The sequence below is a fragment of the Beauveria bassiana genome (genome assembly GCF_000280675.1).
Source record: "Beauveria bassiana ARSEF 2860 unplaced genomic scaffold BBA_S00011, whole genome shotgun sequence".
Classification (NCBI taxonomy): Eukaryota; Fungi; Ascomycota; class Sordariomycetes; order Hypocreales; family Cordycipitaceae; genus Beauveria; species Beauveria bassiana.
This window is the reverse complement of record NW_007930846.1, coordinates 157,306-182,549: the sequence shown is the minus strand read 5'-3', so window position 1 is coordinate 182,549 and position 25,244 is coordinate 157,306. Positions and strand designations below refer to the sequence as shown.

The 25,244-nt window shown below is 50.1% G+C and overlaps 9 protein-coding genes across 9 annotated transcripts; 6 read left to right on the top strand and 3 right to left on the bottom strand.

Annotated features, from left to right (window-relative positions):
• Positions 1-42: 42 nt before the first annotated feature.
• Positions 43-725, bottom strand: BBA_04707 (uncharacterized protein; the record flags this gene model as incomplete). The annotated part of the gene is made up of 2 exons (XM_008599804.1): positions 43-543; positions 627-725. 2 exons carry the CDS (start codon positions 723-725, stop codon positions 43-45), a joined length of 600 nt encoding a protein of 199 aa, XP_008598026.1.
• A 1,862-nt stretch (positions 726-2,587) lies between these two features.
• BBA_04706 (MFS multidrug resistance transporter) lies at positions 2,588-4,603 on the top strand (the record flags this gene model as incomplete). Its single annotated transcript, XM_008599803.1, has 3 exons — positions 2,588-2,867; positions 3,150-4,138; positions 4,301-4,603. The coding sequence occupies 3 exons, from the start codon at positions 2,588-2,590 to the stop codon at positions 4,601-4,603; spliced, it is 1,572 nt and encodes a 523-aa protein (XP_008598025.1).
• An 895-nt stretch (positions 4,604-5,498) lies between these two features.
• Positions 5,499-7,563, bottom strand: BBA_04705 (Cytochrome P450 CYP5293A1; the record flags this gene model as incomplete). Its single annotated transcript, XM_008599802.1, has 7 exons — positions 5,499-5,875; positions 5,970-6,201; positions 6,264-6,332; positions 6,546-6,728; positions 6,828-7,110; positions 7,203-7,379; positions 7,445-7,563. The coding sequence occupies 7 exons, from the start codon at positions 7,561-7,563 to the stop codon at positions 5,499-5,501; spliced, it is 1,440 nt and encodes a 479-aa protein (XP_008598024.1).
• A 1,562-nt stretch (positions 7,564-9,125) lies between these two features.
• Positions 9,126-10,579, top strand: BBA_04704 (uncharacterized protein; the record flags this gene model as incomplete). The annotated part of the gene is made up of 2 exons (XM_008599801.1): positions 9,126-10,348; positions 10,432-10,579. 2 exons carry the CDS (start codon positions 9,126-9,128, stop codon positions 10,577-10,579), a joined length of 1,371 nt encoding a protein of 456 aa, XP_008598023.1.
• A 48-nt stretch (positions 10,580-10,627) lies between these two features.
• Positions 10,628-11,278, top strand: BBA_04703 (uncharacterized protein; the record flags this gene model as incomplete). Its single annotated transcript, XM_008599800.1, has 1 exon — positions 10,628-11,278. One exon carries the CDS (start codon positions 10,628-10,630, stop codon positions 11,276-11,278), a length of 651 nt encoding a protein of 216 aa, XP_008598022.1.
• Positions 11,279-11,333: 55 nt separating this feature from the next.
• On the bottom strand, positions 11,334-13,537 carry BBA_04702 (C6 transcription factor; the record flags this gene model as incomplete). The annotated part of the gene is made up of 3 exons (XM_008599799.1): positions 11,334-11,730; positions 11,787-12,448; positions 12,515-13,537. 3 exons carry the CDS (start codon positions 13,535-13,537, stop codon positions 11,334-11,336), a joined length of 2,082 nt encoding a protein of 693 aa, XP_008598021.1.
• A 684-nt stretch (positions 13,538-14,221) lies between these two features.
• On the top strand, positions 14,222-15,005 carry BBA_04701 (uncharacterized protein; the record flags this gene model as incomplete). The annotated part of the gene is made up of 2 exons (XM_008599798.1): positions 14,222-14,275; positions 14,316-15,005. The coding sequence occupies 2 exons, from the start codon at positions 14,222-14,224 to the stop codon at positions 15,003-15,005; spliced, it is 744 nt and encodes a 247-aa protein (XP_008598020.1).
• A 1,611-nt stretch (positions 15,006-16,616) lies between these two features.
• On the top strand, positions 16,617-17,255 carry BBA_04700 (uncharacterized protein; the record flags this gene model as incomplete). The annotated part of the gene is made up of 1 exon (XM_008599797.1): positions 16,617-17,255. The coding sequence occupies one exon, from the start codon at positions 16,617-16,619 to the stop codon at positions 17,253-17,255; it is 639 nt and encodes a 212-aa protein (XP_008598019.1).
• A 2,628-nt stretch (positions 17,256-19,883) lies between these two features.
• BBA_04699 (uncharacterized protein) lies at positions 19,884-20,903 on the top strand (the record flags this gene model as incomplete). The annotated part of the gene is made up of 3 exons (XM_008599796.1): positions 19,884-20,040; positions 20,480-20,496; positions 20,559-20,903. 3 exons carry the CDS (start codon positions 19,884-19,886, stop codon positions 20,901-20,903), a joined length of 519 nt encoding a protein of 172 aa, XP_008598018.1.
• Between the last annotated feature and the right edge of the window lie 4,341 nt (positions 20,904-25,244).

Genomic DNA, 25,244 nt, shown 5'->3' with positions numbered 1-25,244 from the left:
GAGAAACGGCCGAACCGCGCCGAGGCGCCCCCGCCCCCAAATCTAAAAGTAGCCAATTTGTCTGCTGCAAAATTGGGTCCATTCCCAAAACCGCATGGAATCCGGCGCACGCTCCGGCCGCAGCCATTCTTCCCGCGGGGGGTACGGCGACGGATCAAACGTCAGACGGAGCTGAAAACGCGGCGTGTGCTGCGGCGCCTGTTCCGGCGTGTACGACTGCGCGTGAAACTCGCCCTGCTCGAGGCGCAGCGTGTACGTCTTGGGCAGGAAAGCAGCTTCTTCCAGGGCCTCTTCGTTGATGCCGTGTCCCGACGACGACGAGGACGACGACACGTCGGCGCCTCGGTCTCCGAAATGGGGAATGCGGCGCTTGGTCAGCGTCATCTCGATTTTGATCGGGCCAGCAGCAAAGGGAGCGGCGTCTTGCTGGCTTGTGCTGATGATTTGTTGTTGTTGCGGTTGTTGCTGCAGAGAGGCGGCGTCGTGTGCCTTCCACTCAATCTCGGCGGCGATCCAGATGTTGAGCTCCGCACGGCATGTTAGCTAAAAAGTCCGGGGGGGGTGGATGGTTAGCAAAGCCGCCACAGCAATCAAAAAGAGAGAGACAAAAAAAAGACTGTAATAACCTTTCCGGTCCCGTCTGGATTAAAGGCGATTTCGCTGGATGCAAATGAGTCCCAGCGCCAGGGCTCGCTGCAAAGAATAGACAGCAGCGTTTCGGGCATGTTTGAATGATATGGTTATGTAGTGGTGTTGTGTACTAGGTAGATAGATGCAGGCGTATTGCAAGGTTCGGCTTCAGACCAACAGTGGCTTCAGATGGCGAGACTTTTGGGCAAAACTTGTATATATATATACATCGATTATAACTTTCTGTCGGCGCACAGACGCGCGCCCACAGAAATCAAGTCAGTCAAATTCATGCCCATACGTGTCCTGTTTCAAGTGCCTGTTAAACATTGCAGCGATGCATAAACGCCTGACGTCACGCGGGGCAGCCAGGGTCTGTTTATTTAGCGCAATGCCACCTCGACCCTTATGCTTCTTTACATTTCACATTCGTTCCTGGGCCGCTGTTGAGTAAGGGTAAATAAACCACAATGAATAAAATTTATAACTGACAAAGGGAAAAGGTAGCGCAGAGGTCTAAACTTGACTCAACACACACAATTGGTCTCTTATGTAGAATCTCATTCTTTTATAGGATATTGAATATCTCTACCTAAGAAGTTGAGACGCCACCCGGTAGCCAGTGGACATGGGCGTCAGTCAAACCCCCTTCCTCGGTCGTCCAAGCTGTGCTGCCATTCCTAACCTCGTCCTCGCTGACATCATGACCATTTGGATCTAGCCAATATTCGCTTTCTGCAGTCTTTTGAAACCCCATTGCTTCTTCATAGAAGCCGACGCCTCGGGCCTCCCCCCGTCGCAAATACGGGCACCTTTTCGCTAGCAGCGCGGTCCAGGCCCCAACGAACGAGGGCAGAAGCAATGCCACAGCCTTGGAATTTGTCGCGAATAGCAAGCCCCGAAAGCTCGAAGTCTGCAATTTTATCTAGTTTAGACGGCTGGAGTTTTCGGCGACGGCTGATGGCTTCTTGACGGGCCGTGATTGGTGTGAGTGCCTGTGTCTTGATAGATGGAGGATTGCTCTGCAGTCTCGCCTCTAAATCAGTAAGGAACTGTTCCTCAGCTATCATACCTATCAGCTTAACTAGGTTCTTGTACTCATGTTTTCACATCATCTCACATCCAGACCACGAGCATTGACATGACGACACATTTCTAGTGGAACCTTGTTCCTTGCTGGGCTCCTTTCAAACCCAGCAACTATATCCGACGACGATTTCTTCACCGTGCTCCTTGAAAGCTGTGGCAAGCATAATGAGAGATTCTTCATCACGCATAGAGTGACTGAGCCTCTGCATGTGCAGATTCACCATGTGCCCCGCATACTCGAGGATAGTGGGGAAATTGATATTTTTGACCCATTGTCTGGTGCGGATGCTAGCAAAGTTGCAATAGAGGGAATATCTGTTGGGCCAGCTGCACGAAGATGAATATCATCAATCGCTGATTTCGGCATAATTTTTTTTTTTCAGAAAAAAAAAAAAAAGAAAAATAAATAAGCAAAGATGACTGTGTGTGGTTCCTCCGTGCGGGGGGAGCGCCTGGTGTCACACGGCAAAAGTGGCGGCGGGCACCCACCCACCACAAGAAACCTGTAAGGCTGTAAGGCGCTATTTCTGCCCTACGAATATTATGACAAACGCCCCCGGGCTGCCTTTTTCGTACGAGGAAGCCCCACAAATTTCGGCCGAAGCCACTTCGTACGAGGCTAAACCCTTTTGGAACAAATCGACATTGCGACGGGCCGGCCTCGTCTAAGGTAAAAGGTGAAAAGTCAGATGCAGCAAATATAAGCAACAACAACCCAAATCTCCGAGTTTGGGGCAAATTTACCCGAGTGCAATTCTTCTATTACTTTTTCTCGTTTTGTTTCTGATTTTTTTTTTTCCTGCTTTTCTCAATCGTTTCTTGCACACTCTGGTCGCTTCTCTCTAGATTTGCCTTGCACTAGCTAGCCATGGCACAGTCCCGCGACGGGCCTAGCAGCCCTGCCAATGCGCCTGAGAGTCACGGTCAAGACACTAAAGTCGCCATCAAAGAGCTCCAACAACAAGTACAGCAGCAAAAACAACAAGAGCAAGCCGACAAGGACTTTCAAAAGGGCTGTCTGTCCTCTCTTGTGCTCATTCCCACGATTCGCAATGCCACAGAGTACAGCCGTCCAACAAAATGGGCACTGACAGTCCTCGTTGCGCTGGCCGCTCTGTCTGCGCCGCTAGGTAGCAACATTTTACTTCGTAAGTTTGCACTCGATCTTCTATCTGCATCTATCAATTCTGTTGTCAGACGAAGCGAAACAAAAAGAGCAAAAGGAAAAAAAAAAAAAAAAAGAAGAAGGAGAAAGAAAAAGAATCCGCCAAGCGCAGCGGTAGAAAAGCAAATTGAAATAACAAAAAAAAAAAGAAAAATTACTCTCATACCCAAGTGACGCTATGCTGGCTTTTCTTCCCACCTCGCTTGACCCGAGTAGTGGACTACTTTGATCAAGAAAACACAGTCTAACCAAATTCCTTTCACAGCCGTCCTCAAACCCATTTCCGAATACTTTGACACCTCCCACACCGTCGTCAACCTCTGCATCGCCCTCTACGCCCTCGCCGTCGCCATTACCCCGCTGTGGTGGTCCAGCATGGCCGAGACGTACGGCCGCCGCACCGTCTACCTGGTGACTTTTTTGCTGCTCGCCGTCTTCAACGTTCTCTGCGCCGTCAGCTCCAGCATCGGCATGTTCATCGCCATGCGTCTGCTCGCGGGCGGGGCGTGCGCCTCTGTCCAGGCCGTCGGCGCCGGCACCGTCGCCGATTTGTGGGAGCCGCAGGACCGCGGCAAGGCCATGGGCATCTTCTCCCTGGGTCCCATGCTCGGACCGCTGACGGCGCCGATTGTCGGGGCGGCTCTCGATAGTCGCTGGGGCTGGCGCAGCACGCAGTGGTTCCTCGTCATCTACGGCGTGGCTGTCTGGGCCGCCATGGTGGTGTTGCTGCCGGAGACGTCGACAAAGTACAAGCTGGGCGTGAAGCCTCCTGTGGCGGTTGATGAAAAGCAGCAGCAGGACAACAAGAACAGTAGTGCCGCGCGCAATGCCAAGGCTTTAGTAGGCGTTCTCGTCAGCCCCATGCTGTCGGTGCGGCTGCTGCGCTACGTGCCGATCCTCATTGTCGTGTACTACACGAGCATCACCTTTGCAAGCAACTACCTGCTCAACATATCCGTGCAAGGGGTCTTTTCGCGACCTCCGTACGACTGGCCCGTCATGATTGTCGGCCTGACTTATATCCCCAGCTCCGTGGGCGCGGCGGCGGGCGCCATCCTCGGCGGCCGCTGGACAGATCACTGCATGAAGCGGGGTGCAAAGAGGCATGGTCGCGTAGACGCCGCCACGGGGAAGCCCATCTATCATCCGCAGGATCGGATAAGTGAGAATTTCTGGGTTGCTGCCATCATGTACCCCGCCGCCCTGCTATGGTACGGATGGACGGTGCGTGAGAATGTATTCTGGATCGTACCGGTAAGCAATCTTTCCCTTCTTTTTTTTTCTTTTTTTTGGTACTCTTTGTCTCCTCGCTTTGCTCAACGTCAGCTCATGGCGATTTCTTTTTTTTTTTTTAAACTTGTCAAGAGACAAGCTGTCATGCAAAAAGAGTGAATGCTAATCTGAGACAATGAATAGCTCATTGCAAATTTCTTCTTTGGCTTTGGCTTCATGCTCATTTCCAGCGTCACCATGACCGTCATGACCGAGTTTGTCCCCGGCTCGACAACCACTGGCGTGGCCGTCACCAACCTCGTCCGCAACACGTTGGGCTGCGTGGCTGCCGTCATTGCTGATCCGTTGATCCACGCCATTGGTAACGGATGGACTTTTACCATGGCCTTTTTTGTATGTATTCTCAGCGGCGCTCTCATGGTCTTTATGAAGCGCAACTGGGAGCATTGGAAGAAGGAGATGGAGGCGATTCGGAACATGAAGTAGGGAAACTTTAAAGGTGGCAAAAAAAAGAAGAAAAATCGCTGAAAATGGAAAGAATAGAGGAGGATAGGCATATTTTATGTACATTAACCGTCTTGACTTGTAGTAGTATCTAATGCATATTTTTATAAAGGCCACACGGCTATTTTGACAGAATAAATAGCAAGTGTTTTCTGAAACTTTGATGGTATAGCTTCCTGATGATTCTGTGTTTTAGTGGCAGCATTGATCTTTACTAATCAGTCTGTTGATAATTTGACGAGAATTTGTCTTGTAACACGACGTGGCGTAGACTGGCCTCGTTGCCACGCGACGGAACCCCAGGATAGTTCTTAGTTACTATTGCCATTTTTCCATCCACCCGAGTCCGAGTGGCGGAGCATCATCTCATTCTGTAATTGATGGATTGATGGAATCCAAATATTCCGAACGGCGTATTACTTGGAGTGGTGGGCTGACAATTGCGGCTGAGACCCGTTGACGAGTAGCGTGCATACCTAGTGTGCGCTTTCGAGACAAGTTCAGCGTCAAAAATTAGATGGTTAGAAAAACGAGAAATTCTTTGATTCATTCTTTTATTGCGCGAATTACATTGCTAATGGGGAAGAAATTGGCCAATGTGTCGAGGGAATGGGTGACGCTGCGCTGGCCTTTTTTTTCCCTCGCTTCGCTCGACGTCGGCCAAGGCAATGCATTCCCGTACATGGACTAAATCTATTATGTCGCATTTATGAACGGTATTTCCCACTGATTTCAGTGAAGGAGTTGTGTTTTGATTGATTGATACTCTGAGCTATTGTCCCATCTGCTGACACCGCGGCCGACGTCGAGCCAAGCGAGGAAAAAAAAAAGGCCAGCGCAGCGTCACCAACCCATTTCCTTGTCCATCTAACAAGCTCTAAACCGCCTTGATGGGCGTAAACTCAACCTCGTCATCTAGCGTCACTGTAAAGCGATCCTTGCGGACAGCGCTGTGCTTGCTCGGCTTGAGCGTGTAGCTTTCGAGCGTGGCCATGAGAATGGTCTTGAGGATAATGTCGGAAATGTTCTTGCCGAGACAGCGCTCGCGGCTGAAGCCGAAGCGCAGAAATGCGTGGCGGTACGACAGCGGCGACATGCCGGCGAAGCGCTCCGGGCGGAACATTTCGCTGTCGTCGCCCCAGACGACGGGCGCGGTGTTGAGGCGCTTCCAGTCGATGACGACGGTGCTGCCGGATGGGACGTAGTAGCCGCCGATTTCTTTGTCAATGGCGGTTTTTTCTGGAAGCGAGAACCCTGTTGTTATGGATTAGAAAAGACAATATAAAAAATTAAAGAAAAAGAAGAGGAAGAAGAAGTGAGGACACAAGACCAGAGGCTAGAGACTTACAAAGTACAGGGCGCATACGAAGAGACTCTAGAATGGCATAGTGAAGAAGAACATCTCTCTTGGCAATGTACTGCTGCACATCATACGACGGATCGCTCTTCATCTGTGCCATTTCCTGACGAAGAGACTCCTGGAAGCCAGGATTCTCCGCAACGTTGAGCAGGAGACAGGCCACGGCGGTCGAGGTGACGTCAATGTTGGTAAAAAGAAGCTCATCCACAGTTTGCAGAAACTGTTTTTTTTTGTTAGCCAAATAAAACCCCCTTTCAAGCACAGTCTGGGTCTATTATTTACTTCACGTTTGGACATGTCTCCTGCTTCGACACCCCGGTGTATCACCTCGGCCGGGCAGCGTAGTCCCTCCTGCGGATTCGGCATCAGTACACACTCATTCACTCCTCTTGACGAGCAAAACATAGTCAAAGATAATTCACGGCCAACGTCGAGCGAAGCGAGGAAAAAAAAAGGCCGAGCGCAGCGGGAATGAGGTGACGCTGCGCTGGCTTTTTTTTTTCCTCGCTTCGCTCGACGTTAGGGATGGATTTTATGAGGATAACGAGAAAAAAGAGGGCTTACTGTCTTGGCACGGAGGATGACGGCGTCGTTTATGCTTTCCCACGTGCGCTGGAAGCTCTGCATACGCCGACGCGATGCCGTCGGCAGCATGTTGTACAGCTTGGAGGCGTTCCATTTTCCGAAAAAGGCATCGAGCATGAGCTTGTCGTGAATCTCGTTTAGCTCAACCAGCTGTTGGTAAAGCTGTTTTGTTTAATAGGTCAGCCAAAAAAAAAAGGGTACAGTCATTGTGATAAAAATGAGAGAGGTTTTGGGGGAGGAGGAGGGTGAGATTGGTGGTACCTTGTCGTCAAAGGCCTCGCCATAGGTGACTAGACCAATTAGACGAAATGGCAGTAGTCGGCAGGCTCCGGCAATGTTGCGGACGAAGCCGCCAGCGGTGGACGGCGTCGAGGAGCACGAGGAAGACGAGGGCTGGGCGAGTTCGGTCAGCCAGCGGATAGCCTCGTTGTTGTACAATGGCACCATGCTCATGCTGGCTTTGTGGGAGAATTCGGGGTCAAAGTGCGCGCGCATGGTGGTCCATTTCTTGCCGGCCTGGACGCCGACTGCTCCGCCGAGAAGTCTTGGGGGCAAAATTGTCAGCGGGGGGAGTTTTCTTTTTTTTTCTTTTTTTTTTTCCTTGGGGTAGGGAAAAGAACAAAAAGGGAAACGTACTGGCCGAAGCCGTCGCCGAGGTTCATGTTGGTGGGCTTGGTGTGGTCTTTGGCATCCTTGCGGCAAAACTCCTTGAGCTGGTCGGGCTGGCTAATGACGAGCTCTTGGAAAGGACCATTGCGAATGAGAAAGGGCTCGTCGCCGGCAATGGCACGACCAGCCTCGGAGACTTGGGGTCTGTATTTGGGCGTCAGATTTAGCTTTTTCTTCATGTTCATCGCGTGTTTTTGGTGGTGACATACCCGTGAGAAAACCGCGTATAACGAGTATCTTCTTTGAGCATCTTGACCTTGCGGCCGTTGGCATCGGTAAAAGGCTTTCGGGTCTGTGAAGTTTTGGTCAGTTTTGAGCATGATAGCATGGTAGCTAGTGCATAGACTTGCCTTGTTGTTGTTGTTGTTGTTGTTGGTGAGCATGGAGACGACGACGAGTATAAGAGCCACGACAACGGCCAAAACACCCTTAAAGGGCATCCCAGCCAGCATGGGAGTCATGTCCATTGCAATAGAGTCCATCTTTGCTAACAATCAAGGTATGAGTTGTGTTGGCTTGACTTTGACTTTGTGTAAAAAGGTTGGGGGTTGGAGTTGTCTTGTTGAGCTGGGAGTATTGTTCTTCTTCTTTTGCCAGAATTCCACTGCCAAGATTTCCGCTGCCAATATTCCACTGTTCAATATTCCCACTACCAATATTCCACTGCCAAGATTTCACCGCCGAGATAAATAAGAAATAAGGATACGCAGTTACTATAAACAAAGATGTTAACNCGTAAAAAAAAAAAAAACTTTTTTCATCTCGTCGTCGTTCCATACGTCGTCATCCCATACGTCGTCGTCTCATATGAGTAAGAGCGGCTGAACATGGCTTGTCACGCTTCTCCATTTTTAAGCTTATGGCTTTTTTAATGCGTTCTTGTTTCCAGTTTATTTCAACCTCTCCACTTGACCCAGCATCCTTACATGCATGTGTCCTTTGGCAGAGTGCAACGGTCAAAGACTTGTGTGGTCTGTGCCGACCAACTGGTTTTTCAACCTCATTGTTAGATGGTGGCTTCGCTCAGAATCTTGACATGGACAACCAACGCGTGCAAACCCAGATTCGACGACACGGCCACAACGTTTCAGTTTCAAGAGTTTTTCACGAGCCAAGTCATTGATCAACTTGAAAGCGCCACCCGCCTTTCGCAGCCCCTTAGCAACATGTCTTCTCTTCGTTCTGGTCCCATCTTGTTCATTCATTCCTTTCCTTCTTGAGCCGTTTTCCGAGCCTGATTGCGGCTTATGTCGAACGTTGACAGCCCAAAGATTGGCTAGACACCTTGTGGCGTAATCGCAACGTGGAGCCTCGCAACCAAACAGCCCCCAAGAGAACCCACCTATCCATCATCTGATCAAACTTGGCAGGGACCGAACGCTTCGGCCCAAAGGCCGTTGGCGTTTGCAACGGCCGAGGCCGCCCGGCGTGACGTGCCGAGATGAACATGAGGGGAGGTGGCCTGATTCACGGGTATCGGCCGCCGACCGCGGATAGTGCGACAGGGCAGTTGCTGACAACTCCGTAGATACGACGGGCTATTACCAAGTCCTATCGGTTATTGGTCAGTGGATTTCTATGTCAGGGTTCTCTTTGTCTTTCCACAACACTTAACCCTTTCAGCTCTCAGAAAAAAGGTTCTAGCTCGGCATAAGTGCGGCTTTTATAAGACGGCAAAGAGCTACAAAAATAGACCAAAACCAAGTTTAAATCAAGTAATAAAAATAGGTGTGATAAAATAATGAGAATACTTTTCGAAAGAGGAAAGCCGGCGAAACGTATATAAGCTTCTCTTTTCAAGAGCTCTTACTCAAATTCCTCTCGTTCACTTCAAGGCACAAACAGTTGAATGAGACTCAAGAAGCACCCACACAAAAGAAGAGGAAAATCATGACTTCCTTTCTATTTCCAGCCACCACGGCGTCCCAGGGCCTGCGTCTACGAAACAACTACGGCCTGGTGTACACGGACATTGTCCGCGCCTCGTCCGACGCCCTCGACGCCCTTTCTCTCTACCGTGACCTCCTCTTCTCCCAGAACCCCGACGTCGACAGCGTAGGCTTCGCCGCGTTTGACGCGCACGTCGGCGACACGTCGTGCCAGGTCCGCGCTGCCATGCTCCTCGACCTGACGCGGCAGCACAGGAAGTGGGCGTCCGAGAGCAGCAGAGCCACTTGGCTGGACGAGTACATTGAGCGGCTCACCGCTGTGCGTGACAAGGCCAGAGACACGCTCGCTGACCTCACCATCAAGCGCATCCACCCGGCCAAGCTGGGCATCGGGGCTACAGAGGACACGCCGGCGGGCATCCTGGGTAACCTGGGTTGGAGCGAGCCCGACCTGGATCGTCGTGTCAACGCCTTGTATCAGCGCAGCGCGCACCAGCTCACCAACGCATACAAGCTTGGACCAGCGGATGAGCATGAAAAAGACATGCCCTTTTCCCTGCGCACGACGGACTCTGACAGGGAAGGCACTCGCACTCCTACTTCGGACTCGGAGAGTTCAGCATTCGAGAGACTCACAGAGTCTTCTTTCCCATCCGAGATTTCGGACGTCGACTCGGTGCCTTCGTCGCGGGTTTCCGACGCCGGCTCCCAGACACCTCTGAGTGTCCATCCCGCATCCGACACCGGCTCCCAAACGCCTCTTAGCGTTCACTTCGCAGAAGCCCTCCACATCCTTGATAGTGATGAAGTCTCCACGTCCAGCTGCAAGACAAGCAAAGATAAAGAACAGGCCAACGCAACGTCACCCAAGTCATACATGTCGCCGCTCCTCGAGGGGCCCGACCCGGCTGCCGCATGGGACGCGCTCGACGCCAAGATGGCCGTCCGCTTCCTCGTCTTCTGCTTCACACTCTCCAAGTACAAGACGTTTGGCCGCTTCGCCGGCGGTGTGGGCGGCCGGCTGTACCCGGAAGAGGCGATTCGCATCGGCGACGCCATGGTGGCCGACGTGTGGAACCGGGCCACGCCCGACTACAAGTACTCCAAGGCGACGCGGCGCGTCATTCTCGAGTTTGGTGCGCTGCAGACATGGATGTCGGAGCTGAGCTGCGCTTGGCTGTGCCACACGGCAAAGTACTCGGCAGCGTCTCCCAGTCTGGGAAGGTAAGTCATGTCTCCAGTCTCAAAGAAGCTCCCTGGGTGAATGGACACAAGAAGCACCGTGGTGAAGCTAACACCTCCCAAAGTCTGATGGTAGATACATTCAAGACATCGTCCAAGAGTGTCAGCTGTGTGTCGACGTACGTTGGCTGGCTGGCCATTCGGGAGCTGTGGGCCAGGGAGGGCTACTCTCTTATATTCGTGGACCGATTCTTTTGTGACAACGGCAAGTAGTTTTCTTTATTACCTGGAAAAGACAAGAGGGAATTACCTTTGCTAACAATGGAAGCAGGCTACCATTCCAACTTTTTCCTGGTCACTTTCCATCTCGAGAGCACTGACGCCGGTGCCGAGAGCGGCGTGCCGGAGCATTGCCGTCCGCTCCGACAGCAAGTCAGCTGGACCATGGAGCGCGTCGACCAGGACTGGCTCCTCAGCGAGCAGGGGCAGGGACATCCGTACGTCATCGTGACAGGAAACAGCATCAACGGCGGCTACGAGGACTACATGCGTGTCGCCCATACCAGCGAGCGACACAATGAGGGCGACGGCAGTTGCGCCGACAATGACTCGCACGTCGCGCGCTTCCTCGCTCACGACCCGGACCGCCTGGCGCTGTCCTTTTTCGGTCACCACAGGCACTACACCTTTGACAGCAGCGGCAAGGAGAAGCAGAATGACGAAACCGTGGCGGTGGACAATGAACGCGTCGCCGGGTGCATGGACCGTGCGTTTCCAGGGCTGGCCGCGTGCTGGGCTGCCTCGCATGGAGAAGCGGACGAGGTTGGGACGGCGGGTGACTCTCTGCGCATGTTTGCATGGCAGCACTGCTTTGCCGAGACCAAGGGCCGAATTGCGAGGTTAGTGTATGAGGCCAACAACACGCTACCCATTTCTGCGCCGCTGGGCCGACTTGGAGCCATGTCGAGATAGAGATTTTGCTGCCCGGTTGTTCGTGTCGGTTTTTGTCTTGTTTTTGAGTATATAGCTAGATGGTATCGTTTAAATAATTTACCCAATCGTCCAGATCCGATGACATGACCGTGGCAGGGAGAAGAGTGGCATCCATGTCCGGCGCCGCGGCGTACTCGGGTTCCGCAGACGTCCGTGCCATGAGATTCTGGGCCCTTTGATTAAACAAAGAGCCCAATTTGCTTTCTGTGTCGGCGCTGAGTTCCTGAATGCTCTGCAGCAGCTGCTTGCCTCGGTGAGAGAGGTCCGGGTCAAGAGTAGCGTTGCTCTGCGTATCCTCGAGGACAGAAATGACGTACAAGGCGGCGTGCAGACCGAAATGGCCGTCAATCATCCAGCGATAGGGGTCAAGTCCCGTGTCTGTTTTCATGCTGATGTACGAGTCCAGCAGATTGAGGGACTGGGAAAAGATTCTGTTCGACTTGGTTAGCAACGGAAAAACACAAGAGACAATAATCTTGCCACGTACAAGGATTTCTGGGCTGGTGCCAACGACGATCGCTGGCCTTGGGGGACTTGGTAGTAATAATAAATCCAAAACTTCCACTTGATATGGTTGGAAAGAACCAGGGTCAGTCTGTGCAGCGGGATGCGCGAATCACAGTATCGCAGGTACAGCATCTGATTCTTCTCCAGTGTCGCTTCGATGAGCACGCGCATTTCCTGTTCTTCTGCGGCAGCCAACTGACCATCGGTCGGCTGGTAATCGCCTGGCTTGGGCTCCGGCCCGGGTATGTCGCGGGGCAGCATGTGAAGCAGTTTCTGCATGCTCGTCACTCCGTGCAGGCGCACCAGCTGGATGGTCATGGTGGTGAACTTGCGCGGGTCGTAATGGTCTGGCAGTGGCGGCTGGCCAGGCATAATGTCATTGTCGTCGACATTTGACGGTAGCCTCGTGGTGTAGGATCCGGTGGTGATTACGGGCGGCAGACCCTGCGATACAGCAGTGCGGACATCAAGGTAAAATATCTGATACCACAATCTTCGGCGAATTTCGACTTGAATGGCGTCCATGGCGCCAAAGGAGAAGCCAGTAGGCTCTTGATGGAGGCCGAGAGATTGCGCCATGCGAACAGCAAGTCCGACGAGGGTCCAGATCTGCTGCATCTCATCATCGCGACAGCGGCATGTCTATCATGTCAATTCATCAGCATTGTACCAACTTGGGCAAACGAAACATAGGGGAAGATGGCATACCAGAAAGAGTACAAAGGCTTGTAGAACCGGGAGCGCCAAGCTGGAAGTAAAAGACTCCCCATCCAGTGCTGAGATCAAGGCGCTTTCAAATCTCTTTAGCATGTCCGTCTTGGTTGCACCAAAAATGTCGCGCACTTGGGCCGCGTCCATGCTATAAATAGCGGAAAAGAAAATGGCAAACATCAAGGGCTCAAAGTGGCCTGCCTTGTCTGATCCTTGGCCGGGTGTCATCGCGACGGCTGGTGCATACAGCTCTTGCTGTGCCAGGTGCGCGTCGAATGCTTGCCGTAGTGTGGGCTCATGGAAGAGGCAAATGACAGCTTCGACGTTGGAGATGAAGACGTCGAGAAGGAATCGGCACTCGGTCGCGCTATGTGGGTAGTACGGCGCGAGATTCTTGTTGTCGTCGTCTGAGCGGGAGCCCATCAGCGCGTGAGTGAAGGAAGGATGGCCCGGAGGGGATGCGGTGTACGGCAGCGGCAGATTGGGGACGGCACCGGGATGTTGGCCGTCGCCTGGCCGCTGCGCGACACTATCAACATTCATCAGTACGTCTCGCGTGGCCTCGTCCATTCCTGGCGAGGCGGAGTGCGCGTTTGATGCGATGGAGTCGGTGGCCTTGGTCGGCTCGACCGTGGAGGCCCAATGCAGAGGCGACACGAGGCGGGAGCACTCGTCTTGCAAGAGAAGCATACTGCCATTATGATGCGCGGGCACCCCTCTCTTGTCAGGCAGCGTGTGCATAGCCGATGGAGAGCCGGTGCCACTTGCTGGTGTTGAGGACACGGAACCAGAGTCGTGCTTCGTCCCGGCTGATCCCTGATACTGCAGAGTCGGGGTGTACCCTTGGCTTTGCACAGCCCAGGGGCCAGATGGCGTGTCAGGACCAAGTCTCGTCAGGTTGGGTGTCTGGTAGTTGCAGATGTGATTTCCCCGTTGACAGACGCTGCAGACAGGCGCCCGCCGGTCGCAGCGCACCTTGCGACGGCGGCACGTCAGGCACGAGGTGATTTGGCGCGTCATCGGTTGACGGCTCGAGCTGATGGCGCATGCTAGTTTACAAGGCTTGATCAGGGTCAGTCACGTGGGTCTGGCAGGCCATGGTTCCTGAAAAGTGCGCGTGTTTGTTGGTTGAAAATTTCATCATGAGGCTCTTGCTTACAGCTTCGTAGATTGGGTCATCACATAACCTTATATTTTTCCTTCGGTTAGTACCCATCAGTAGATGTGTTTGATTATCTTAGGCGCAACATAGTAAACATTCTTTGATGTTTTCTGGAGATTAAACAGAATCCATCGTGTCATACCTAAAAATCTCCATCCTCCACTTCGCTGTCGTGCCGTCTTAAGTCAGCTTTTATAGGCGGCAAACGATGGAGTAGTCAAATTACTAATTTACTGCAGAAAAAGTAGAGATAAAGTGGAGTTAGTCGGTCTTGCCTTTCTCTATCAGTGCAAAAAGCGAGATCCAAAAACGTCCCGCCAAAAAAGATGGGCACTAAGCATCGTGACCCTTTGCGAGGGCCGACATGCGGACCAGGTCATTATTGATACTTGATCAGCTCAATTGACCCGGAAACCCACTGAAGACTGACCGATGGAGGATTCGAACCTACGACTTTATCGGTGTTAACGATACGTGATAGCCACTACACTAATCAGCCATTTGTCTTCTTGGTTGTTGTGTCATGGTTCATCTTGACTTATATGTACGACGTTGCTCTCCAGACCACTGTGTGGTGCGTGTACATGCTGAGAATGGTAGGCGCTATAATCACGTGACTGTACGCCTTGGCCTCAGATGTTTGTCGCGTTAAAACTGCCTTCAATCTCAAGCAAGTGCTTCGGAGAATTTGCCATTCGCTTCACCAGGATGAACACGCCTATTGATGATTTTTCAATGCCAACAGATCTCGATGCCGTGGCAGATCGCCTCCGAGAAATCACACCTGAAGCTCAGTTTCGCTACGAAGCCACGCACTCGTCAAAATGTTTTTGCTCGATGAAGCATGACACACTCGATACCAAGTCAATCACGCAACGCCGCTCCACTATCAAAAGCAGCGATTATTGGAAGCACGAGGCGATTCATTACAAGACCATTTTTGCCAACGTGATATTTGATGGACTGTTAAAGCAATGCACGGCGGATAGCGCCGACAACACCAATTGCACCAACAGCGCCAATAGCATTAACTGGCAAAGAGTGACGCAACTCTACAAACGACGTTTTGCTCGTCAGGGACTTGATGCAGAAGATCTTGAGAAACACCGCCGCACTATAGAGACGGAAGAATATTGGGAGCATGAGGAGGAGTGTCTCAAACACTTTGCCCGAATAGATCAGGAGAACCATTATGCTCGGCTTTGGCGCAAACTCAACTTGCCTGAAACTGAGGGGCAGAGCCACAAAGATCAGCAGCGTTCATCTCGGGGCATACGGCGACGCAGGCGAGGGGGAAAAAACAGTAATACCAGACGGCGGTGCTGAAAGAAGGCGCCAACTGCACCAAGCATTTTACGTTGTGGTCTACGGCTGCCACCGCATTCTTCAACTCTTGCCGGCACCATCATCAGCTTAACTTTCAACCATGGCACAATCAAGCAGTCTTTCCAATATTGTAATGCTGTTTAGATCATCGAAGATCCATCAGACACTTGTTTAGACCCTCTCTGACAACGTCAGGTTCTCCTTTACACCTCTGCCGGAGATCCAAGAAGGCGTAGGCATGGGCGAGAGCTGCAAAGGCGAGCAGGCCAAACATTTCACTGACGTGTTTGCATTGCAACTCCTGGAGACTATTCAGCCACCACATGACTATGGTCGCCGGCTTAGCTTCAACTGACGACTGCGACTTCAGATTGACACAAAGCAAACAAACTGAAATTCGATGGTATTACTTCCGCATCATCTCATCCGAATGACCAACTGATGCAGGAGTAAGAACTCGTATCGCCAGAAGAGATGATGCTTGCACGACGCGTACGCTTTTTAGGACTGCGCTGACGCGGCGATGTCATGCGGCAACCACTACTAATGTCGCTTCGAAGTTTCTGGAGTTGGTGGCTTGAGTCGGCGTCGCTTTTGGGTCCGCGCTCGTATTTTCACGGTCGCTCTTGTCTAAATGTCGCTGTAGGCTCGATGCCATCAGCAATAGCGGTTAGTCAGGTACAAACGGCCTGGTTGCGCGGCATATTCTGGACGCCGGATCGTGATTATAGTTTCATGATATCAATAATAAATGAAGACAGCAATAGCAAAGACAGCACATCTCGCACTAGTCCCAAAATGGTCCGATGCCGCGCTGCACACACCACACGAGGGCAAGCCAAACAAACTGTACACTCGATGCGCCGCCCGCCTCTCACCCGCCGCGCCATAGACTCGATTATCGTCCTTTTACTTCTTGTCACGGGTTTTCTCCTCATATGCTCTGCAAGAATAGCGTGTATCGGCCCCCAAGGCCATAGGTGTCTGCCGTTGAAATCAATTAACATGCCATCTAAACGGAAGCCTTGTGCGGACCACAACCCCTGAAAGATCGCATTTTGACCCGCTTTTTAAGGCAGTGTCGCCAGGCACCAGGCGACTTGCCTTGCAAATATTAACGTGATTCTGTGGGGCAATGTTCTCTGCTGTCACGATCTTCAGGGGATGCAGACACCAGTGTAACTACCTATCTGTATCTGTATAAAGTATAAGTAGTACGTAATTCTTTCGATGAGTTGCGTACGTGCATACGTACTTCTATTTCTTACTTTCATTAGTGTTTAAGAAGGGCTTTGGTAAAAGAAGATGGAACTTTGGCCTGACACTTTGACACCTCGTATTTCGTAGTGGTAAATAGTGGATAAGGTTTACATCACAATCTCTTTAGGGGTCCCGCCAGTAGGAGGCAGCATGAATAGTCGAGAGACTAGTAATTAGTAGGTATGGATCCTCGTATGGATTGCTTGGTATACAGATGATATATAGAGTTGGGAGTGGCCCTCTTGCTCGAGCGTCCTTTCTAGTTCTATTCTTGCTCGGCATTCAGTCTCTCCTTTCCAGTCAACTTCTTGCTCGCCAGGCCTCTCCTTTCCAGCCCTCCCGATCCTCACGATGCGTGTCCACGCCCTCTCCGCCCTGTCCCTTGTTGGACTCGCTACCGCTGCCGCGGCAAACCAGATTGACGCACGGCAGCAGACACTCGATGAAGGCTCCTTTGACTGCTTGAGCAGCATCATGGCGCTCCTAAAGGCGACCCCCACGGTACCGGCCGATCTCTCAGCTGCCACGGACGGCTGCGTCCCGAGCTCGCTGACCGCGGCCGCTTCCAGCATCAGCTCTGAGGCAAAGGTCTGGTACACGAGTTTCCTCTCCGCCGTCACCGACTGCCCTGCCTGGCCGTCCACATCCGCGCTCCCGCCTCTCGAGGATGGCGACATTGTGGTCTGCACGGGTCAGCAGCCCAGCAGCGCTGCAACTGCTGTCGCTACCACGACGTCAGCTTCCGGCAACGCGGTCGCGACAAGCGCCAACCCAACAACATCCAGCACGAGCTCCGTCTCGGCGGCTGCATCGGGAACTGGATCTGCCGCCACCACCTCGGCTCGCTCGTCGTCGGCTGCTTCGGGCTCCGCGGGTCGCAGTGCTACGACCAGCTCGTCTCAGTCGGCCAATGCTGCGGCTCGCGAGACTGGTGTCGTCTTTGCTGCTGCTGCTGTCGCCATGGCTGCGCTTGGTGCGGCTGCGCTGTGATTTGGTAGGCAGTAAATTTGGCATAACAATTGGATAAGGCATGCTGCTGACTTGCTGTATTAGCTGCCTTCCCGCCCGACACCTTCGATCAAGCGCGCCTGGGCTAAGCAATGCCATGTGGAAAAGGGGTTGATCGTGTTCGACACTTGTACGCATCGCATCTACAATTACGTTTCGATACGACACATCTTTGTTTCCCCACCACGGCTGTCTCATTAAAGTAATAGACGAAAGGTCTAGGGCAATACATCTAGGATTTTATACCATTTGCGGATTATGTATTTTAGTACAAGAATCTTCCATTGATTTTTTTTCTTCTTTTTTTCTTTTTTTTTTTCTTTGGTTCAGAGTCTGGTAAATGCCTCGCTCTACAAGATAGAATACTGAACAATAAACAGACCTTCTCTTCCATCACTCCATGGTACGTGTTCAATGCGAACCATGGCAATCGCCCAACAGTCGTGATTGAGGCCTTGAGCGTGATGAGCTCTGAAATAATGACCCCGAAGCCAGATCTGTGTGTGCATCATGACACAAACCTATGCAAGCTTCCTGTCATAAACGCCTCACCAGCAACAAGAGACAAGGATTGGTTGATGTAGCTGTCGCTGCGAAAATGAAGCGATAAGGTCAGGCTTAATGATGTTAGAAATATCAGACGGGGTCCGATCGAGATTGCTATTTACTTCAGTATCATGGCAACTCATCCACGGTGAGGGTCTGTAGACTTGATCTATATGATAGCCACCTGTCAGTTATACCAACTTATGCCCGAGCAATGATTGAGATTCGCTCTAATTGCAAGCCGGAGCGTTCCATCAAACCACTTGGGTTCAGTATTAAAACCTGTTGTGCAGTAGACCTGGAGGACTCGGCCTGCGTTCCATTGGCGGTGAAAGGGACCGGTCTGTCCAACCCAAATATCTGGTATCCGACAGACCTACGTTTGCCTACTTTTGACAGAGATTATAACAGATTCTGGGGCATTCTGAGCGCATGCATATTACTGACAGTCACGCTCGATCAATGTAATATCGCCATACGCTTGACACTTGCTAGAGATCTGCCCGACTGTCAGTGTGAGCCAGCAAATACGTTGTCGTCCTGACGGCTTAGCTACCGAGACCGACAACACGGTGGCGCAGTACCAACTGCAGCTGAGACTCAGGCTTGCACTGGATTAGGAAATGTACCAACCGAAGATATGAAAGCAGCCAGCGTCCCTGAGCTCTACATTCAATTTCTGGGCAGGCGAGCGACCTTTAAAGGACGACTAGACAACGACTCTCACCGGATCTGAGAATGCTTCCTTGACGAAGTCGTCGTGGGTCTCTGTACATGACATACGTAGACTGTATCATCAGCCTACATGTCAGTTGTAATCATGGCTTGCGTCTTTATTGGCAGCATATCTCGCTTAGTGCGGATCTGTCTGACTAGAGGCAGAGTATGCGCGTGTCGCAGTAAAATGGCGGACCCATACCTTCATTGACGCGAATCAGGCCCTTTATTTATACGTTCATGGACTGCGCTTCAGCTATAGATGTGGATGGGTACTGTACTAAATAACACATTATGATATCCCTCGCCTTAATTGTACTGACCTCGCCGCAACTCTGACTGATAATCGAAAGCGCTTGAATTCGACTTGTTCGTAATCGTGCTTTTGTAGCCTCTGTGGCTCGATGGCCCCATAGTTTACCACGTTGCCTGGAGAAACCCCTGAATCGTCTCTCCAGACATCCGGAATATTACTCTAACTATGTAGAACCTGGCGCACCTGGGAGGAGATGTGGAGTTGCTAGCAGCCTCGGTGCAAGTGGATGTTGGCGTAGCGCGCTTGCAATCTAGTCTTACTCATGGCTCCTGATTAGACGATACTTGAAGGCTGGTTTCAAAGGGACGCGCATTGCCGTAATCTGATTATAAATGTCTCGTTGAGTTGCGAGGCCACATGTGCCAACTATGGATAAGTCATGATATCTGGAGGATCTGTGTCGGAGGTTGTTGAATTTCAATAGCGCCAGCATCTCGCTCTTTTAGCCGACGCTACGCTAGGTGCCCCTAACGCCGTATATAGTGCGCCAGACGACAAAGACTGCAAGCTGTCTGTGGACTCGTTCAAGGTCCTTGGTTTAGTGACTTCTCTGCGCCGATTCCATGTTATATGCACTAGTGCCTCTATTGACCGCCTGTGTCTCTGTGGAAAAGTCATCGCTGGGGTGCTTTAAAATCACAAACGAAAGCTATGCATTTCGTACGAGTCGCACCACGTCAAGATCCTTGTGACTGCGAGGTCGAGGTTGGGTCAGTGAAGCCCCGAAGCAAGCATTGATAGAACAACTAATTACCCTGAAAAGTCATGCATCAGCGTGACCATAGTTGAGGCCCGTCTTGCTTGGACTCTGTGGCCTATTAGCTCCCCCAAACGGCTAGTACAAAATGTCAACCCATCAAGTTACGGTTTGAGTTATACGACTGCTAGGGCCGCGATGTCGTATAAGTAGGCCCTCCGTCTAAAGGAATCTCTTTCTACTCTCTAACCTTCGATCCTCAGAGTATAAAATACCTGTATTTTACTTCTTAAATCGCCGTCTTCAGACCAGGACCACCGACAAACTCGACAAGATGAAGTACCTTGTCATCGCCGCTGCTGCTTGCGCCAGCTTGATGGTCACTGCTAATGCCGCCCCTACCGCCAGTGTCGTTGCCGCCTGCCGAAGCACCATTGACGACGTTTTTTACGAGCATGACGCTGAAGATGACAGCGCCATTAAGGAGAAGCGTAACTTTTATACTAAAATTAATAGTAGTAATACATTTAACGCCTTAGTAAAGAACGCCTAGCTACCTACATAGTTAATTAAGGGTCTATATAAGGACTATAATATAGATAATATATTAAAGTTAGCCTACTAGGAAATTACTACTGCTGTTACTACCTGCTAAAGTACTATTAATAACGTTTTTTATAAGTATAATACTAAAGATAATAGTACTATTAAAGAGAAGTATAACTTTTATATTTAAATTATTAGTAGTAATATATTTAATGTCTTAGTAAAAAATACTTAGCTATTTATATAGTTAATTAAGGGTCTATATAAAGACTATAATATAGATAATATATTAAAGTTGGCTTACTAGGAAATTACTACTGCTATTACTACCTACTAAAGTACTATTAATGACGTTTTTTATAAGTATAACGCTAAAGATAATAGCGTTATTAAGGAGAAGTGTAACTTTTATACTAAAATTATTAGTGGTAACACATTTAACGCCTTAGTAAAGAACGCCTAGCTACCTGCGTGGTCGATTAAGGGTCTACATAAGGACTGTGATGCGGATAACACGTTAAAGTTGGCCTGCCAGGAAATTGTCTCTACTATTACCGCCGTTACCGACTGCAAGAACGCTATTAATGACTTTTTTTTCGACAATGACAGCGATGTAAAAAGTGACGTTGACGGTAAGCGTAACTTTTGCGCTGATATCATCGGTGGCATCACATTTGACGTCTCGGTAAAGAACGCCCAACTGGTTCCGTGGTCGGTTGAGGGTCTATATGAGAAGTGTGATACAGGTGACACGGTGAAGTCCGCCTGCCAGGATATTGCCTCGGCCGCTGCCGTTGCTTGCAAATAAATGGCCGACCTGGCGTTTCACGAAACCTCGAGGTAAGGGCCTGGCGATATACGCGAAAAGTGTGGTGCGGACAAATACAGCAGGGTCGGGTCTGTGGAGGTATCACTACCACGGATGTGGCTTCTGGAAAAGAAGCAGCTAGCCCAAAAAAAATTCGGATGAAAGCCGAGAGAAGAGCGGGAAATCGATGTATTAGAATAGCATCCTTCCAAGCCAGATGGCAGATCCAATCATCATTCTTTCATCTACCTTGACAGTCGACTTAGTTCTCAGTGACAGCTTTGAGCTCCAGAGGAGATGCTTCTGTTCTCAGAATGCAAGTCGGCTGGGTTCTAATTGCTCGAATGTATGCAGACGACTTGACCAAATTTCTTTCTAAGCAATGACATTGAGCCATCTAATGAAATGCCAACTTCCTCCTAGCCAATTCTAATCTCCTTAAATAGTTAAAAAAGGAGAATGGTGACGCGGACGAGATTCAAACTCGTTGCTTGAATTGGCTTGTGTCCATGTTTTCAAAATGGTCGTCACTACTTTCTGTACACCTCGAGGACACAGTGAATAGCATGTCAGCCTATATGAAAGTATAATTTTGCGGTGTCATCTTTAAAATGTGTAGCTTTGATAAGAGAGCCTTCGGACCGCGACGGACTTTTTGTGCTGCCTTGTATGTGGACGGATGAAATGTTGACTGGCTTCGATCGGCGATCTGGACTCGGCAAGACGATCGTATTTGTTGTACAAGGCGAAAGATACCGCTCAAGATTATTCACATGTAATGGAGGAAAATAGGCTGCAATCAGAATGGCGAATGCCAACTGCTTCACAGCAGACTGTCTAAGCAAAGCTCCCTTGCAACCCTCGCGACGCAGCTGAACATCATGATACCCGGGAATCGTTATCAGTTCAGTAGGTTCCCCACTGTGTGTCGTCTGACCCAAACCTCTTCTGGTAAGGTATCAAATTCGATAATCGCACTCTCATCGCAGCGCCACCAGAGGCAAGAGACATTCTAATTGAGTCCGGAGAGGGAGTCAAAGGCCGTCGTTTTGGTTGCGGCCGACAGTTATCTTCCAAAGGACAAGACTTTGCGTTCATTGTTCGCCCGGTAGCTAAGCACGTCTAGTCGCAAGTTATTCCAGATTCGGGTCTCCCAGTGAGGGAATTTCAAAGAGCCCAAAGACGACAAAGTTCTGCTTCAACAGGGACATGTACAGGTTTGATTCGGCCACAATGTCCACTTTCTCTGCCCTATGATGAAGGGTGGCAAAACTTCCTCCTGAGCCATTATATACAATACCGTGACTTGTGTTCCAACTTATCTCACACGGGAAAAGGAAAGTCGTACGACAACCTTAAAGATTGGGATCCCATTCGCCCCCCCGCTTCGTAAGCAAGTCCGCACAAGATATAATATAGGACGAGACGGTGAGTATCATGACCCATTGTAAACACATATAAGCAAGGATAGACAAATCGCTCTCGTGTGTGATTCTGCGCACCCCCAAGCTGTTCACGGACGCACAGGAAGGAACAGCGCGGGCAATGTGCGACTGAGCGGCCTTGGCAGTATAATTGGTCTTTGTACCGCGGGCAATTTTAAAAATTCAGTGTAACTTTACGCTTAGTTCAGCCTGACACGCATATCAAAATATCCGATATGAGCATATCAAGTCTGTCCAAGGCACCGCCGAGGCAACGAGAGAAGGAAAACAAGCTCCCATCCCGTGCTCAACTTGTCGCTGACGCGTGTGTTATATATGTGACATCTTGAGAAAAAAGATGGCGAAAAATTTAAGTGAGCCATCATTCCCTCTCAACGACTAAAATCAATCGCATGATGCAGACCAGCACCCAAAAAGGAATGCCGAAGAGGCCGAGTGGGTCATGGGGTTAGGGTTGGCGTCGAATGGTCTCGTGGACTAATCTGCTTCCTCCAGCAATTTGAAAGATGGGCGATCAACTCACTAAATACTACATCAATCAATTACTGAATGAAACGTCTTTGTACTGCGAATTGCATTTAGACAAGATCAAAAATAGCCATGCACCTCGTACTCGCTACCGGAGCGGAAATTTGATGCTATAGTTGACTTTAGGTTAGCATGCTAACACGGGAAAGTCCGCCACATCATCGGCTGTACGGAGTACTTGCTTGACAGAATTAATATGGTCTAACATATCCGTGCAGAGTAGCCAACATGCATGAATGTCTAATAAGTAGGCCTGCAAGCCATGTGGGGTGGGAGGGGAAGGGGGCCGGTTCTCGGAAGGCATGTAGCTTACTTTTAAAATGACTTTTAAATCATGATGCGCTAACTAGTCTGGTATAGTAAACATAATCAAGGAAGACCCTACATAGCTTGAATCAGTATCTCTGCTGTATTTTTCAAAGTGATTGTTGCCTGCTTCTAGTGCGTAGATGTGATCAAAGTCACATAATAAATCAATTCAAAGCGACCAGCGGTGTCCCACCCCCCTGCTAAAAACTCATCACTCGGATGGTCGGATAACATAAGTAAGGACCGAGTGTCTAATAGCCCGGCGGAGCGCCGTTTTTATAGCTGGACCCCGGCAGGATCGGCTTCACGGCTGCTTCCACGTAACTTGATGCCAAGCAGTCAAGCCAACTTGTAAATCAAAGGTTAAAAAAAAGAAAACATTCAATTGAATAGTTTAAAAGCGAGATTATGAGACGTCTGACTTAATTTTAGAGTGATGTACATGGTAAAGGCACATCTTGCCATCGTATTTACAGGGGCGGATTGCACTGTATTATAGCATGGCTGGTATATGTGCACGCGTAAACCCCCCCGCCACAGTTATCAATAATTGTGTTCCCAGTCTTTTTCCGGTTTTCCGATTGTTATCCATCTACTTGTATTATAGCATGAAGTGGGTCGCTCCAACACCAGACGTCGCGCAGAAGCTGCGCCTTATCTTGGAGTCACAGCTGAAACTTCCAACATTTCGGAAAGTCGGGCCGCAGAATACCGAGACATGACAGCAAAATTCGCTTCATCAACAACAACAACAACAACAACAACGGATCCCTGTATAACGGGCATTGATATATACGTGTGGTTCCCTCCCTGGACAGCTACAAGTCTGGAAATTACGTGTACTGGCGATACCATTTCCAAAGTCACCTAAAAAAAGCCCTGACGGTCCCCAGAACCTGACTATACAGCGGGCATGAGAAGTACAAATTAATTTCTTATGCTACTACTCTGCATGAGCGGCCTCATCACTCTGATGCCGGGTGCCATGCTGTCTCGGGCCCTTGGCACGATCGAGCACGATCGACACGCAAGGCTTACCGAGAGCCAGATGATCATTGCCACTTACTCTTAACTATTCCATCGCCTTTTGTCTTCAGGCCAATGCCGATAACGACAACAGCAACAAAGCCTTTGGTCGTCGCCTCAGGCGGCTTGGGTGCCCTCCATGTAATACGTGCTCTGGTCAAGTTTTTTTTTTCTTTTTTTTATTAAAAAAAATAAAAAAAAAAAAAAAACAAAAAAATGAAATCAAGTTACAATTACCTTTTTGCGTAATAAATGACTTTTTTGGAAGCATAATAAAGTTTGTCACCTCTTGCCCTGTGCTGACTGACATGTGGAGGACAAAGGAACCTGGACGGTTTTGCATGGGTATTGTATTTTTTCGGCTGCGATGGGACCAGCGACTTGGGTCGATTTCTGGGTGGCGTGATTAAATTCATGCAACAAGGTGAATTGGCGATGGATACTCTGGATTGCGTCGATATGCGACGGGTATTCCCCTTATCCCTTGGAGCCTTCTTCTGCCGCGGACGCATCATGTGACTTTTGTCGCATAGAACGCCACCAAACTGCGAAGAAATATAGATATTATGTCAATGCAGGCGTATGATCCCTCTATGCTTGGCAAGGATTGCTCTTGCGACCACTCGCTATGGATTTGTCGCATCCTTTCATGTGAGTCATGGATGTCTCTTAACGCATATTAATCTAAATAAACGCTGCTCAAATCCCATCAAACTTTTGACATTCTTTAAATTGAGTGACATGGTCATTAAAGTGAACGCGCGGACTGCTCTATTTATTGTTCTTGCCAAGTCCTTGACTCCTTGGTGACAGCACTGCCGCACAGTTAGGTGGTCGAGTCATGGACATGTTGCACGGGGGGGAAGGGGGGGAGTTTTCTAACAAGAAGCATTTCCGTCAGCGTTCCGCTGAACCGCCAACCGCGCCACGTGTAGAGTCGTGTCCTCTCCACAGACTTGTTCCTGTATGGTTGGCAGCCAAAAAACAGGGGGGGGGCCACTGGTTAATATCAGTCGTGGGCATCGTCATGCTT